The sequence below is a fragment of the Urocitellus parryii genome, chromosome 5 (assembly GCF_045843805.1).
Source record: "Urocitellus parryii isolate mUroPar1 chromosome 5, mUroPar1.hap1, whole genome shotgun sequence".
In the NCBI taxonomy this organism is placed as follows: Eukaryota; Metazoa; Chordata; class Mammalia; order Rodentia; family Sciuridae; genus Urocitellus; species Urocitellus parryii.
The window spans coordinates 127574549-127590190 of NC_135535.1; the positions used below are offsets into that span (position 1 = coordinate 127574549).

At 44.0% G+C, this 15642-nt stretch overlaps 1 protein-coding gene across 1 annotated transcript; it reads left to right on the forward strand.

Annotated features, from left to right (window-relative positions):
- Window positions 1–2498: 2498 nt before the first annotated feature.
- On the forward strand, window positions 2499–3626 carry LOC113190346 (neuropeptide Y receptor type 4-2). Its single transcript, XM_026399554.1, has one exon. The coding sequence runs from the start codon at window positions 2499–2501 to the stop codon at window positions 3624–3626; it is 1128 nt and encodes a 375-aa protein (XP_026255339.1).
- Window positions 3627–15642: the final 12016 nt, after the last annotated feature.

Below are 15642 nucleotides of genomic sequence, written 5' to 3' on the forward strand. Positions count from 1 at the left end.
ATGCAGTCTAGTCAGTGGTGTTGGAATGGTGTGTTAACATCTGCAAGTTAACTCTTCTTCAGTTCTCTGAGAAAGGAGCTGCAAGCCAGGCTGACTCCCAATTCTGCCTTCTTCAGAGCCCTTATTCTTCTGTTATAGCCCTCTCCGTCAATCTGTTCTATGCTCCCAAATGATCTTTCTGGAATGCATTTAGCTTGCTGGCACCTTTTTAGTGGCTTATCTAGCATCCCTCTCTTACCTAGCATTCTGTGTCTCCAGCCTCTCCCTGGCTCCAGTTATTCTGAACTCTTCCCCTGGAGGCTCTCCTCTTTTCTGCCTCTGTTCCTTGAATTCCCTCCTCTTCTTTGTCTATTTGTATGGGTGACTTGTCTGCAGTCTAGGAGCCTAAGATCAATGCCACTTCTCTCATCTCTTTGCTCCTTCTCTCATCTCCCAATTCACAGGCACCCCATTCATACTGGTTTTGGCGATAGCAATGTGTCCTTGAGGTCTATCTGCATTCCTAGAGGTCAGTTTTCCTGGTCTGGGATGGCCATGGCTATCTGAGTCATCTTTGCAGCCCTTGCCTTCAGACTAGGGCTTCACACATGTTAATTGAGTAGATGAATAAATGAAGCAGTGACTATTTTCTGGATCCCTCTCCGCCCAATAGCTCCCCTCTGATCGTGCTAGAGCAGCTGGTACTTTTGATTGACTGTTGTTGCCCCTCACTGATGATCTAGCTCTGCTCTGGCTAATGGTCATCCAGATCCTTGGATGTGTATCCCATTTGCTGCATCTAAGGCCAGTACATCAGTGGCAGCTGTGGATTGCTTCATGTGTTTGGTCCTGTGAACTTTATTTTGTCATGTTTAACTTCAAATGGCCCTTATAGTAGAAAAAAAAATCATGGTACTGGCAAAACGATCATGTATCTTGAGATCTGGGTCCCAAATAAACAGACTGTGAGCTGTCGGGAAAGTTCCTGACTTGACCTTATAAAATGGCTCATTTCTGTGAGTCACAAGACTCACTCTATAAGTCAGATGTATATTGAATAACATTATGACAGCTGAGAAATAATTACTGATCTCTGGTTAATTTGGCCTTACTTTGTAAGAATTATGTTTAACTTGGAACTTGATCATGAAGAAGATCGCTATGCTCAAAACTAAACACGATTAATATATGGGAATTATTGAACATCTTAAATAGGAATTTATGCTATGAATAGTGTTTCTCACAATAGGGCCTGGCGATCATGTGCACCAGAATCTTTTAATGCACTTGTTAAACTACAGATTCCTGGGCCCCATTTCAGACTCACTGCATTCCAGAATGAGGGGCCCTGGAGTCTGTACTTTTAGTATGCTCCCAGAGTAATTTTCATATTTAATGAAGATTGAGAACTGTGAGCCTGTGTCAAGGAGAGAACCTGTGAACTTGTGTGGTAAGTTGTAATGATATATGCTGTGATAGGGTGGGTGACTCTACATGTCAAAATGTCCATCATTGGCATTTCTTCCTGGAGGCTCTGGAGTACAAGTTCCAACTCAATCTTGGCAGGGGTCCCTTATGCTGAAGAGGCCCCAGGGAGAATGAATAGCCTGTGGCAGGGCGTGGAAGTGTGGAACAATTTAGTGTATTTAGGAACTGCAAACTGCATCAGGTGACTTGAGCATACACATGGTGTGGGCTCCAGGGAGAGTGATAGGCAGCCCATGTCCTCAGCCAGGACTGTGTGCACACATGGTGGCAGCAGGAAGAATCTGGTGTGCTGGTGAGCTAGTCTTTGCACACCAGAAAGTCATCACCTTTGCCAAGTGTCACCTGAGCAGTGAGGCTGCCAGAGAAGGTAGGGACTGAGACTGGGAGGGTGCATTTTGTGTTGAGCTCCAAGGAGTCGTTCTGTCCTAAAGGGCATGAGGTGTGAGGGGAGGCTCCCAAAGTCACCGTGAACAGCAACATTTATTGCTATCTCTATTTGGCTAAAATGCAACAAAGGGTTTTCTGGGTAGAATTCACTCCCTGAACAATTCTGCCTCTGAACTCTGCACATGATTCTCTAACTTGTTTATCATCAAAACAGATTGGAACGCTGAGGTCAGAGGGAATGTGTGGAATAAATTCTGGCATCAGACAGACATCGTTTTGTATCTGGGATCCATTACTTATTAGTTGTGTGGCTGGGGGCAAGTTGCCTCACATCTTTGAAATAGGTTGATGCCTACATTTCAGAATAAACTAGCTAACATATGCAAAACACCATGTGATCCCCAACATGCAAAAGTGCTTCCTATAGCGTAATGTTTATTAGATGCCAATCTCTTCCCTTGAGCCTTAGGTGACAGCTCCTGTTGTCCCAAGGTGATAGCCAGAGGAGAGAGAAGCAGCAAGAACCTTCTCCCTGGATTCCATTCTGGAGGCATGATCCCTGAGTCCTATTGTTTGCCTTGCAGGCATCACCTGTGAAACGGGCCCCTGAGTTCAAGAGCTCCTGGAATCTTCTCGAATCCACCATGAACACCTCTCACTTCCTGGCCTTGCTCTTCCCAGGATCCTCACAGGGTGAAAACAGGAGCAAACTCAATGGAGTTCTGTATAACTTCTCTGACCACTGCCAGGATTCTGTGAACCCGATGGCTTTCATCATCACCTTCTACAGCATTGAGACCATTGTGGGCGTCCTAGGAAACCTTTGCCTGATATGTGTGACCCTGAAGCAAAAGGAGAAGAACAATGTCACCAACCTTCTTATTGCCAATCTGGCCTTCTCTGACTTCCTCATGTGCCTCCTCTGCCAGCCACTCACAGTCATCTACACCATCATGGACTACTGGATCTTTGGCAAGGTCCTTTGCAAGATGTCAGCCTTCATCCAGTGTGCGTCAGTGACAGTCTCCATCCTCTCACTTGTCCTTGTGGCCCTGGAGAGGCATCAGCTCATTATCAACCCAACGGGCTGGAAGCCCAGCATCTCCCAGGCCTACATGGGAATTGTGGCCATCTGGCTCATTGCCTGCTTTCTTTCCCTGCCCTTTCTGACTAACAGTGTCCTGGAGAACGTCTTCCACAACAACCACTCCAAGGCTCTGGATTTTCTGGTGGACAAGGTGGTCTGTACTGAATCCTGGCCCCTGTACCACCATCGCATTATCTATACCACCTTCTTGCTTCTCTTCCAGTACTGCATCCCTCTGGGCTTTATTCTGATCTGCTATGTGCGCATCTACCAGCGCCTGCGGAGGCAGGGGCGTGTGTTCCGCAAGGGCACCTACAGCTGGCAGGCTGGGCAGATGAAAAGGATCAACTTGATGCTTATGGCAATGGTGGCTGCCTTTGCAGTATTCTGGCTGCCCTTCCATGTATTCAATACCCTGGAGGACTGGCATCATGAAGTCATCCCTGTCTGCCACAGCAACCTCATTTTCTTGGTGTGCCACCTGATTGCGATGGCCTCTACCTGTGTCAACCCGTTCATTTATGGCTTTCTCAATACCAACTTCAAGAAGGAGGTCAAGGCCCTGGTGCTGACCTGCCAACAGAATTCCCCTTTAGAGGAGTCTGAGAATCTGCCCCTGTCCACAGTACACACAGAAGTCTCCAAAGGGTCTCTGAGGCTAAGTGGCAGGTCCATTCCCATGTAACCAGGTTATGGGCTTCTCTTTGCCATGTTTCTTGCCAGGACTTTCCATTTAACTAAGAGCACATGCTGCAAGCTGTGGGTGGCATCCCATCATTCCTGGATTTCGGGTCCCAAGAGTCTGGCAAGAACCTGTTTTTGCATCCTTTTCATTGTGAAGTATGACATTCAGATGGTTTGGCTATTTGTTCTTGGAAGAATTCTGCATCTAAACTCTACAGATCACAGTGAACCTTGTGACTTGAGCTGCAGGATGCCAGAGCCGGAGATGTCTGGCTACAACAGGAAGGGTTCACTATAGTAACTCAGTAACAGATGCCTGTCCTGGGAAACCAGGGATTTTTTCCAACCATAAACCTTGAGGCCACTGTGGAGTGAGGAAAGTAGCACTTGGAGATAGGGCTCTGAACTTTGGTTAACCTTTGTTCCCTGGGAGAGATGTGTGTGTATGTGCTTTGCAAGTGGTAAGAATTCCATAGAGTCCAGACAGTAGAATTGTCATACATTTAGCACAGCCTGAATCCAGTGTAAAAAGATGGATCTTGTCTTAAGTCCTCATGGTCCTCTGCAGAAGGAGTTCCACAGTTCGCATCTACTCTATTCTTTTGCTCTTTCACTGCATCTGCTACCTTATATGGACAATAGCTTGAAAGCATCTCTTTTGGATGAAATTGTCAGCACATTGTGAATGACATTTTTTTTGTGTGTGTGGTGCTGGGGATCTAACCAGAGCCTTGTGCATGTGAGGCTAGCACTCTACCAACTGAGCTATATCCCCAGCCTGTGAATGACATCTTTATTTCCTTAGAACTCATATCCCCCATGCCAGGGATGGGCTCTGGCATAGGGAGGCAGCTCCAGAAAAGTTTTCCATTGCAAATTAATGGTACAGTGCCACTTGCTGCTGAGGGTTAGACCATAGCTCAGGTCACTTGCCTATGGTCCAGCATAGAAAAGGGTCAGGGGTCAGGCTGCTGTACCCATAGTCCTTCTTGCCTTCCAGGACCTCTCTTGTCAAGGAAAGTGGACATAAACTCTGTGGCCCTCCCTTGTGCTGACCCACTACAGAGACCTACAGTCCTTAAGGCTATGTCTATAGCCCCTTTCACCCATGCCCTGACCACTGAGATGACTTGCCCTGAGTGATAAACCATGGTTCTTTCAAAGTGTTCCCAGGACATTAGCATCCCAGTGGCCTTTGACAGAAGTAAGGGCAGAGATTCCTGAGTCTCACTTAATAAGGCCCTGACTGACAGGAGCAGGGAGAAAGCACAAGTGATTATCTCCCCTATGGAGGTCAAGGCCCAGTTCCCTTCATCTTGAACCAGTTCCAAGGCTTGTATGTGGACCTACATCCTGTTCTTAGAAAGACATATCAGGATTGCCCCTGGCTTACCTTGGAAGTGATGTCCCAGCCTGGCTCTGCCTACTTAGACCTCCGATGGAATGGACATGGCTGGATACACCATGGTCCTGTGAGGTAGGGTATTCAGTGCTGCCAAGGTCCTCAAGGATCCTCATTGTGAGAAGGCCAGCATTGGCACTACACGGATAATCTAAAAAAGGGTCAGGCAGGAGCAGACTGAGCAGTCACATGGGATCTTTTGTCCTGACCAAAGAACCTGTGCAACTGACTCCTGAGACAAGGGCTGTTTGAGTCATCTGTCCCCTTCCTGGAACTTTTTGTCTTGTCTCAACTTTGGTCACATCTCCCATTCAATTTTCTTTTTCACATTATCATGCTGCAAGCTGTGGGGGGGCATCCCATCATTCCTGGATTTCAGGTCTGGAGCCACTCTTGGACACAGCTTGTGCTTGTCCTCTGGTGCAATCTGTTGCTGACTGTTTCATGTGATCATCTGTCGTAAAAGCCCAGACTCTGATGTCCATCCTGGTAAGATATCATTGTTCAAGCTCTCCAAAGAATTGAGGCCTCGGTCCTCTCCAGATACCATGCAAGTGCCTGAAGTTTGCTTCTCTTTATAAATCCCAATGGTGCGAGATGCTTGAGAACAAATATACTTTAGGGTGCTGGCATACTTCGGAATAGGGGCACCAGATTGAGTATCTGAAGGTGCTTGGTATTTGGAATTGGGCGGTGGGTGGAAGCCTCACTGAGAATCTTCTGTGCTCCTCTTCCCTGGTTTAATGTGGAACAACCTACCTGGATGGCTACATCCTGTTCCTGGTTCCTAATGATCCCAGTTGCTTATGTACCAGACCATAGACACTTGCTATCCAAAGTATGGTCAGAAGACTAGCAGCCTCTGCCTTTCTCAGAACCTGTCAGATATGTCAATTTCTTGTTGTCACTTCAGACCTACTAAATAAGAATCCACATTTCATCAAGATCTGCAGCTTAATTTCATGCACATTAAATTTAAGAGTCTTGTCTCTAGAACAGATTGACCTGAAACCTAGAGTTACTGGGTGAGCACCTGAAAACACCTACTATTGGATTTGTTATTACCTGTTATTACTGAAAAAAATGGCTCAATTTTGTTTGTTTGTGTTATTTCTGGTTGCATGTGGATGTGTTGTTTGTGATGCTTTTTCATTCTTTGCCAAATGCATGTTCGCATAGCTCCAAGCAGAAAAAAATGTGCCCATTTGCATTCTGCTTGGTTTCACTTAAAAATATATCAACAGTTTTCCACCTTGCTGGGTATCATTTTTGAAGTTTAGAAATTGCTTGCGTGAAGGTTGATACCTTTCAGCATCTCTCTCTAAATCCAGAGGGGCCAGATAATTGACCCTTGCCAACTGCAGTGGGAGTTAACCTTCCTACAGGGGAGCATCATGGTTGGGATTGGGGACTCACACCCACAAGATGGCCTGGAAACCCTCAGAGTGCATCACCTTACAGAATCCTGGTTGTGAAAGTGTAAATCTGCCTAAATTCAGCGCTTCCTTTTTAAAGAAATGATATTGACTTGTTCTCTCCAGTATAAAAGTAATCATATTCATTCTTGAAAATATGCAGAATATACAGAAATAAAGTTTTTTAAAAAGGAAATTATCAGTAGTTCCACCATCCAAAAATAATCACTATTTACATTTTTTTAAAGAAAGAGTGAGAGAGAGAGAGAGAATTTTTTTAATATTTATTTTTTTTTTATTTTTTGGCAGACACAACATCTTTTGTCTGTATATAGTGCTGAGGATCGAACCCGGGCCACACGCACGCATGCCAGGCGAGCGCACTACCGCTTGAGCCACATCCCCAGCCCCACTATTTACATTTTGAGGATTCATTTTTTAAAAGTTTGTATATATATAATTACATATGCATCTCTTTCTAAAAATATGGTTGAGCTCATGTGTGTATGCTGGCATTTATATATAATTTAAAAAAATTATTTTATGCTTTTTTGTTTCAAGTTCTAAGACATTTTATTAGTTTATTCATTTACTAAACAAATATGTCAGATGCCATTCCATCTACTGGAGATACAGTAGTAAATAAAATAGGCATTATAGCCCATTGACTAGATTGATCTTATGTTCTTGATCATCAACCGTTATGCCAGATTGAGTGTTTTCTAGACCTACTGCATGTAGTTCTGTAATGAATATCTACATAGAAAACATTTTATGCATTTGGAATGATTTACTTAGGAGTGATTTACAAAAGTGGAACAGGCCAAGAGACATAGACATTTTCAAGGCTTTTAATTTCTGAAGAGGCTGGTTGCATTCCCTAATGTCAATTTCATTGTACCCTGACCACTCTTTTTTTTTATTGGTTGTTCAAAACATTACAGAGCTCTTGACATACCCTGCAGGGCCACTCTTAAGGACTTACTATTAGCTAAAAGTCTCTGTCCTGAATTACTTGGACTGGGGATGTCACATTTCCTGCCCCCAAGTTCCACAAAGCACTGTGGGCACTGAGCTTCCCAAGCCAAGCTTGTGGTCTAAACATCATCTAAACAAGGATACTGGAGTAAGAAAGGCACACTATTAATAATCACCCTAGAACAACAGGCAAAACCACCCCTGAAACTGAAACTTGAGGCCATCCTATGTAGATAAACCTAATCTCTTTACATAGATTAAATTCAGAGCCTATCATTGTCTGGCCTCACCTACCTTTACAGTTTCTTTGCATCCTGACCTTATCACAGGGTCTAATCACAGTGAACCCGCAGTTCATCCGCATACTTGGGCTTTATTCTCTCTGCATATTTGCTCCTGCCATTTCTATCTCCTCACTCCACCCCACCCCAATCTCCCACCAAGTCTGTAATGCCCCCTCACCTGTCTATGTTACCATGAATCCTACCCTTCCTTCAAAACACAACTCCACTGGCACAATTTATTACCATGTTCATCCAATAAATAGTGACAGCTTCTTATGTATCAGGCACATGGTAGACAAGACTGAAAAAATTCTACTTTTCTTGGAACTTTAACTCATATAATGTAATTGTAATAACTGGTCCTGGGGATGGGCACAGAGCGATGGGCTGGAGCATTACTCTGTTATATGTTTGGGGGGACACATCCACCATCCCATAGATCTCTAAGCTCCTTGAGGGCAAAACCCAAGAGGCTCATAAAACATCCCTTTTATCCAAGGGCCTATCATATTCTAAATAAGAATCCACATTTCATCAAGATCTGTAATGGGAGTTAACCTATCCTATCATATGCCCTTGGATAAAGCAGGCACTCAACTAACATGTGCTAAGTGAATAATTAATTTTAAAGAAGCTTATTTGTTTAGTCTGGGGATTCTCCATGAACTGTGTAGGATCAGTCAGTGGGGAACCTGAATATCCATCCATCTTAGAGAATTCTCACCCAGGTAATTTGCCCCCCACCTGTTTTCTGGAGCTTGAGGAGAGTGCCTGAGAGTGTGGCTGTGTAATCATGGCCTGGAAGTCCCTCCTGGTTTAAATGTCACCACTTACTTAAAACTCATTCCCTCCAACTCTGAAAAGGTTTATCAGGGCAATTGTGTGCTAGGCCAAAGCTCTTAAAATACATATGCTTTCATTCATAAAGCTCTGAATGAGGCATTTGATTAGTTATTCTTCTGACTGCCAAGGAGACCAGGCTGAAAATAGGGCACGTTTTCAGAACAAATAACTCCAGCTCACTGATGAAAACCCCGAGATACCGTATCTCCCTTAACAGGTAGTCTGCTTTGTGAAGGCCAGCTGCCTGGGCCACCTTGTAAATGTCATGTGTAGCCCCTTCTTGGTTTTGTGTGGGAGGTTTATCTACTTGAGCTTTCCTAAAGAGAAGGCCTTTTTTTTAATGTTTTTTTAAATATTTATTTTTTAGTTGTAGTTGGACACCACACCTTTATTTCACTTGATTATTTTTGTGTGTGGTGCTGAGGATGGAACCCAGGGTCTCACACATGGGAGTCCAGTGCTCTACCACTTAGCCACAACCCCGGCCCCAAGAGAAGGCCTTTTTAAGGTACCTTCTGTTTTATGGACTGATCATCTCTTCAACCCTCATCCTTTCAGCAGGTGGGAGTTTGTCTCTTAAATCTTTATAACAGGTGTCATCTCTGAGCACTGATCTCTTCCCCCAGGTTCCGGAGTGAGCTGCCACGTGTCAGTGGGGCCCCAGCCACTAGGTTTTTCCCATTGCTATGTTTAACTATTGATAGGGAATGGCCTATTCTACCTTTTGTCCAGTATATAGCTTTAAAACAGATTTAAAATGAAAGAAAGAGACAGTTTCTAGAGCAAGATATAAATAACCTGAATATGGAGCTAGAGACACGAATCCTTCATTATTCTTCCTGTATCCCAGCATCCTCCTTGTCTGGAAATTGCTCCATTCCACCATTTTGATTCTTGGCTTCCCAGAAACTATACTCATGGCCTATCTTTTCATTTCTCTGGAGAAACAAACAGCAAGTGATATTCTCTTTGTAAGGGAAATTTATCCCTTTTCTTTTTTTTAAATTTATTTTTAAGTGGTGCTGAGGATCAAACCCAGTGCCTCACATGTGTGGGGCAAGTGCTCTGTACTGAGCCACAACCCATTTAAGACAGCCCCCAGTGGACCTCCCACTTAACTTGAGGTTGATGGATTGCTGTGCAGTCTGACCTCCCAATAGATTTTCTGTGCAAGTTTGATTATGAACTCATTTAACTTTTCTTAAATCTATTTTTATCTTTGGTTATAAAGGAGGCAGTGAACTCTCAGGAAAGTGCAGGCTTTTGGAGTTAGATATGCCTGAAGTCTTAAAAGATCTTTCTCCTAATGTTTCATTTTCTGCATTTGTATAATGATGCAGTATTATACCTAAGCAAGAAGCCCTCTTAGAAGGGGTCAGTCCAAAAATAGTGATAATTTAGGTCTCTAGAATCCAAGGAACGGAATGAGTGAACAATGATACTGTGAGACGATGGGGGAAGAAACAAGCAGTTCTTGAGCCACAAGTAACTTCCTTGTAGTTTGGACTCATTAAGGACTGGCCAGTTTCCCATGAAGGCACATATGGTTACCAATTCTCCCTGATCTGGACACTTCATGACTTCCACAATTGAAGATGAGCTAACTTTTTATTCAATTCCCATTTTAAATGTTAAAGAAAGTCCTCCAATTGGCCATGTTTCAGAAGCTGGATTTTTAATGGAGGTGAAGGAGAAGTGTTTTTATAAAAAAAACATGGCAGCCCTTTCTTTAGCCAAGTGGTCTGAGGGTGTGATGGGGAAGAGGTTTTTTCCATAAAGAGGCTGAAATTTGGCAGTAATAACAGAGAGTTCATGGGCAACTGGAGCAGATTAAACAAGATAGGAACCCTATAGCATAGGGCATCATATCCATGGTAAACATAAGCCATTTGTCTAGGCCTAATAACAGTAACAATAAGGGGGTCTAGCATGCTATGCCCTTTATCACTCAGGAAGGAGAAACACCATCAGTCATTTCAAGGAAATTTAGTGTAAAAAAAAAACCTTATGAACTTGTTCTAAAATTGTTGTCTAGGTGAGTGCAAAGATGCAAAAACAGAATAAACTGTCACATAGGGATGAAACATGGGAGGTAGCTTTCATGTTAAGGCTAGGGAAAAAATGAGAAGAGTCTGGGCTAATTAAAATTGAGAACTTGGAGGAGAGGCCTGAGTGTACTGGGGTCTTCAAGTGGAGCACCTCCAGGCTGGCTCTGGAGGTCTTGGAAAACTGCAAACAGGATGACTTTACAGCTGTGGGAAGGAGCAGCCACCTCTGGAGGAAGGAGCCTAAACAGCTCCTGCTCTCAGGGAAAGCAGAAATGGGTGGGGACAAGCCCTACTTCCTTTCAGCCTCACAGTTTCCCTCCACTACCCTGAATTGGCAGGCTCCACTAGGGAGATAAAGAAAAGGGTTTGCAGAGATTCAGTCCCCGATCATGAAGTGGGATCTGTCACAGGGTGTTAGGAGATGAAGGATAGTAGCTTCCTTTCTGGCAGGGTGCTACTCAGAGAAGACCTCTTTGAGCATTTTGCTCAAGGCCACAAGGTGGTGTGTGGTGTAGCCTTACATCAAAACCTTTGGTCTGTGGCTACTCTCTGTTTGGCATCACCTTAGGATTGCTGAAGACTTGATGCCCCCCCGCCCCAGGGCTCAGGCAGAGGCTGAACTATTAGACTCCAGATGGAAGCTGGGATGTGCTACTTTCTAGGCACATCTGGGACACATCTGGGACAATTTACCAGGTGTGGACTCTAATATATTTCCTTGGGATATGGGAGTGCTCCAGAGTTTCTGGAGTCTTCTGGTGATTTTAGGAAAGGAAATATATTTCTCATCTGAGTCTATCCTCTCAGATTCTCAACCTTGTGATTTATTCTGAAGATAGAGCTGATAGGGCACTTTTTGGGGTTCAGAGTCTTCTGGTTTATCCCATCCCTTGCTGTGTATCTGGAGTTTGCCAAAAAAGCACTACCAGGCATTAGCCTTCAGACTTCTTTGAGAGTGTGTCTTTTAATTAACCCAGACTCTGGAGCTGTCTGGTATGGTATAACCTCTGCCCACATATGTATGGCTACTGAGCACTTGAAATGTGATTCATTCAAACTGAGGTGTGTGAAGTATAAGTTTCACCAAAGTTTCAAAGATGGCACCCTCCAAAAGAATGGGGTCGTCTCACTGAATTTTTTTTAAATGTGTGGAAGTGTAACATTTTAGACGTATCAGGTTGAAGTATGAAAACTAATGCCACTTTATTCTTTTACTTTTAAAAATAATAGACTATTTTTAGAGTAGCTTTAGGTTCCCAGAAAAATTCAGCAGAAAGTAGAACTATCCCACATTCCCCACCCCCTCACAGACAGCCCATTTACCAATATCTCCTTCCAGAGCAGTACATTTTCACAAGCTTAACCACTTATCATGATCACCCAAAGTCCAAAATTAACATTAGGGTCCACTCTTGGCTGTATACATTCTATGAGTTTGGACAAAATATAATGGTGTATGTCTACCATTACAGTATTATATAGAGTATTTTCACTGCCCTGGAATTCCTGTATGCTCCACCTTTTTATACTCTTTCCTCTCAACCCCAGCCAACCACTCCATGTAGTTGGAATTACACGGTATGTAGAGTTTTCATACTGGCTTCTTTCTGTTATTAATATGCACTTATATTGCCTCTTTGTCTTTTCAGGGCTTGATATTCTTTCCCAGTCTGCATTTTGCTTCTTATTCTCTTCATTGTTTTCCTTTTAAAACGTGGCTACTAGGTGATTTATGATTATACAGTGCTGCTGTGGAGCCACTCATTAGTCCTGTGGTACAAACTGAACAAGGAAGTCCTTTAAGCTTTCAGCATATTGTCTCCTCATCTCTCATCTCAAGCAACTGAGTCTTTCACCACCTATGAGATCAGGGGGTTCATGACTGTGGGCAGGGCCAACAGTCCTGAAACCCAGCCTTGCGGGGGGTGTGTGCCACTGGTGCCCTTCAACCTCTTTATTCATTGGCACTTCCTCTGAGCCTTTTGTCACTGAAACCCCTTGCAAATGGACAGGTTCAAAACAACTCCAGTATACAATGAGGAGTTCCACTATAGAGCCAGAATATTGGGGAAGAGCCAGTCATTCTCCATGAGGGAGTGGGGAAGGATATATTTAGGTATTAACCAGGTAAGCTGGCTAGGAAAAGACAGAAGACACATCATGAGCAATGGTGGGGTAGGAGGGCTCCCTGACAGGAAGGGATCTGGTTCCTTCAGGGTTGTGAAGGTGGCTGAGAGTGAGCCCAGATGAGGACATGAGCTGTGGTGTGGACATTCTCCCATCTCAGGTTAAGCAGTTTGATTCTGTCATATAGGTGAGGAGAGGACTCCAAGGGATTCCTGTAGAAAATGCCACGGTTAGTTTCAAAGTTTGGAAAGCTGCCTTTGGCTGCAGTGAGGAGAAGGGGTTCAGTGGAGTGATGACTAACACATTCAACTGATTCCTGGTTTTCTTGTCTCTCTGCAGGCTGGCCTCAGGGGGAAGCTCATCTCCTGCAGGATTCTATGGGAGCTTGCTCTAGCTAAGTCCAGAAGATGATCAGTTCTGGTAGGACACAGCTGGAACCCTAACCCTTGACCACACAAAGGTGCGGCTGCTGTTCCTTGACCATGTGGAGAGATGCAGAAATGGGGCAGATAGCCAGATTTCTGCACACCTCACTATAACTGAGCCCCAACTCCTGCTCCCACCTGATGAAAGGCTCTGCTTCTTTGACCATTACAAGTGCAAGATCCAGATTCACTTTCCTAGAGTCTGACCTCAGCCCAGCTGGGTCTCTGCACACTACCCTGGAGTGGGTTAACATACTTGTTCCTGAGCTTATCTCTGTGGGTTTCTGCCAATAAACCCTGCTCCAGCAGGCAGTGTGTGGTTTGTCAAGCAATTCTTCCTTGTTTATACAAGGAATTTGGGGCCCTAAAGCCATTTCCATAACTTTTTGGCTCAGCTTGCTAAGGGAAGGCTGCTCCCATCTACAAACACAGAGTCCTGTTGAATGCAGGGATCTGGAAGAGGATGAGCTGTGATAGGGAGCCCTGATGTGGCTGCATCCTCCTAGTCCTTCCCTCACTGTCCTGATCCTGGCTCTAGGATATACTCTCCAGGCATGCCCACAACCCAGAAGCTATGGGCATGCCAGATCCATGCTCAACTTTTTCCAAAAATGGGGACTGGCCTTTTTAGCAAACTTATTGGGCCTGTTGGCCATCTTCTCATTGTTTAGTGGACTCTATGTCACCTCTTCATTGAGAAAGGTTTGGAAGTCACTAATTCTGAGTCAAAGTTTCCAAATTAGTCAAGTGGGGTATTTGGAGAATATTTTCAGGAAACTATGCTATTCTTAGAGCCCATTTCTTCATCTTTATGGGAACTAGAATAAGTTTGTAGACCCGGAGCATTTCATAATCAAGCAGAGGCCCTTGATGACAGAATCAGTACCAGGACCAACAGGTGGAACACCCAGTACACAGTGGAAGGTCTATAATTTTTGTTCAGATCATAGTCCCATTTTAATGAGCACCATCCTCATTTCTGGCCCTGCACACCCAGGCCATGGTTCAGTTAGCTCATTTATTCATTGAAATTATTGCTAGTCATTGCATTTTAGACCTGCTTATTTGACTGATAAAAGCCAGATAACAGCTTCATTGTCCCCAAATACTACTGAGCCTTGACTGGCATGTGGTACTCAATAATGAGCCATCAATGTACAAAATGTTAAGAAAAAAATGTGTGATGTTCAGTGACCCACATCATGGCATTGCCGATTTGCTACTGGGTCCTGCAGTTGGGCCTGGGCCCAGCCTTGCGTCTGTGACACTGTCCCCGTTCAGAACTTTAGTGCTGAGCCTTCCTAGGCAGTTTCTCCAGGGAACCCTTGGACTCCTCCTCCCTCCTGCTTTGCCTGAGCTGGCTTGGTGCTCAGGACTGGGCAATGTCAAAGTGTCTAAGCCTTGGGGAAGTGACACATACAAAGCATGTGAGGATTCCTCCTTCATGGAAAGTTTATCCCATAATTCATGGCATCACAGTGCCCTAGTCTCTCAGCTTTGCATCCTCAAAGACATCTTCACTCCTTTTTCCTCTGCAGTATTTTTCATTGCAGCCTGTAACCTTAGTGAGGAACCATATTTAAAAAACCATCCCATGACTTTGCCAACACTGTTCAGAACCAAGTCCCTTGAACACATTCTATACTGACAGCCACCACTCTCGCTTGCCCTTTATTTCTCAACTGATGGCATTTTGACTTCTGCAGCTGCTGAAATTGCCCTCCCTAAGATCATGGATGGCATGGTCTGCATCACATAGTTTGGGCCTTGCCCTCATTGAACTTTGTAGCATTTCCTACTAGACATCACCTCCTGAAATTCCCTTTTCCATTAACTTCATGACATGACTCCAAACTAGTCTTCTTGACTCTGGCTGTACCTTTGTAGTGGGCGCCAGGGTACACTGTTCCATGGTGTGCCCTGGCTGTTGTTTCCCACCCCACATGCTTCCTGTGAGCAATTGCACATACGCTTGTGGCCTTAGCTGCCATTGACAGGTTTAAGCTTCCCAGATTCACATTTTTTTCCATACCCTGTTTACTTGTTACCCACTTGTTAGTCACTTAGTGCCATCTCAGCACTGAGAGTGTCACAGTATCATAGTGCTTGTGTTTAAGTGTGGTTCAATAAGACATTTTGAGAGAGATCATATTAATATAATTTTTATTATAGTGTATTATTAAAATTATTCTATTTTATTGTTAATGCTATTGTCTTTTCTAAATGCTATGTTTGTTTATATCTTTGTTTTACTTATTTATGTGCTTTTTATGTGCTGCTGACACCATGGGTATCCCAAACCTCAAGTGCAAGTTCAAAAATGCATTTTAATTTCTATTGCTGCTAAAATTGCCCTCCATAAAATCACAGATGGCATGGTCATAGCTGCGTGGTGATGCCCAGGGCCTTTTAGGCATGTCTCCCTCTCCAGCTGGCTTTCCCATTCTCTTTACTCCAACCTCCCTTCTTAACTCCATTCTACCATATTCCTTATT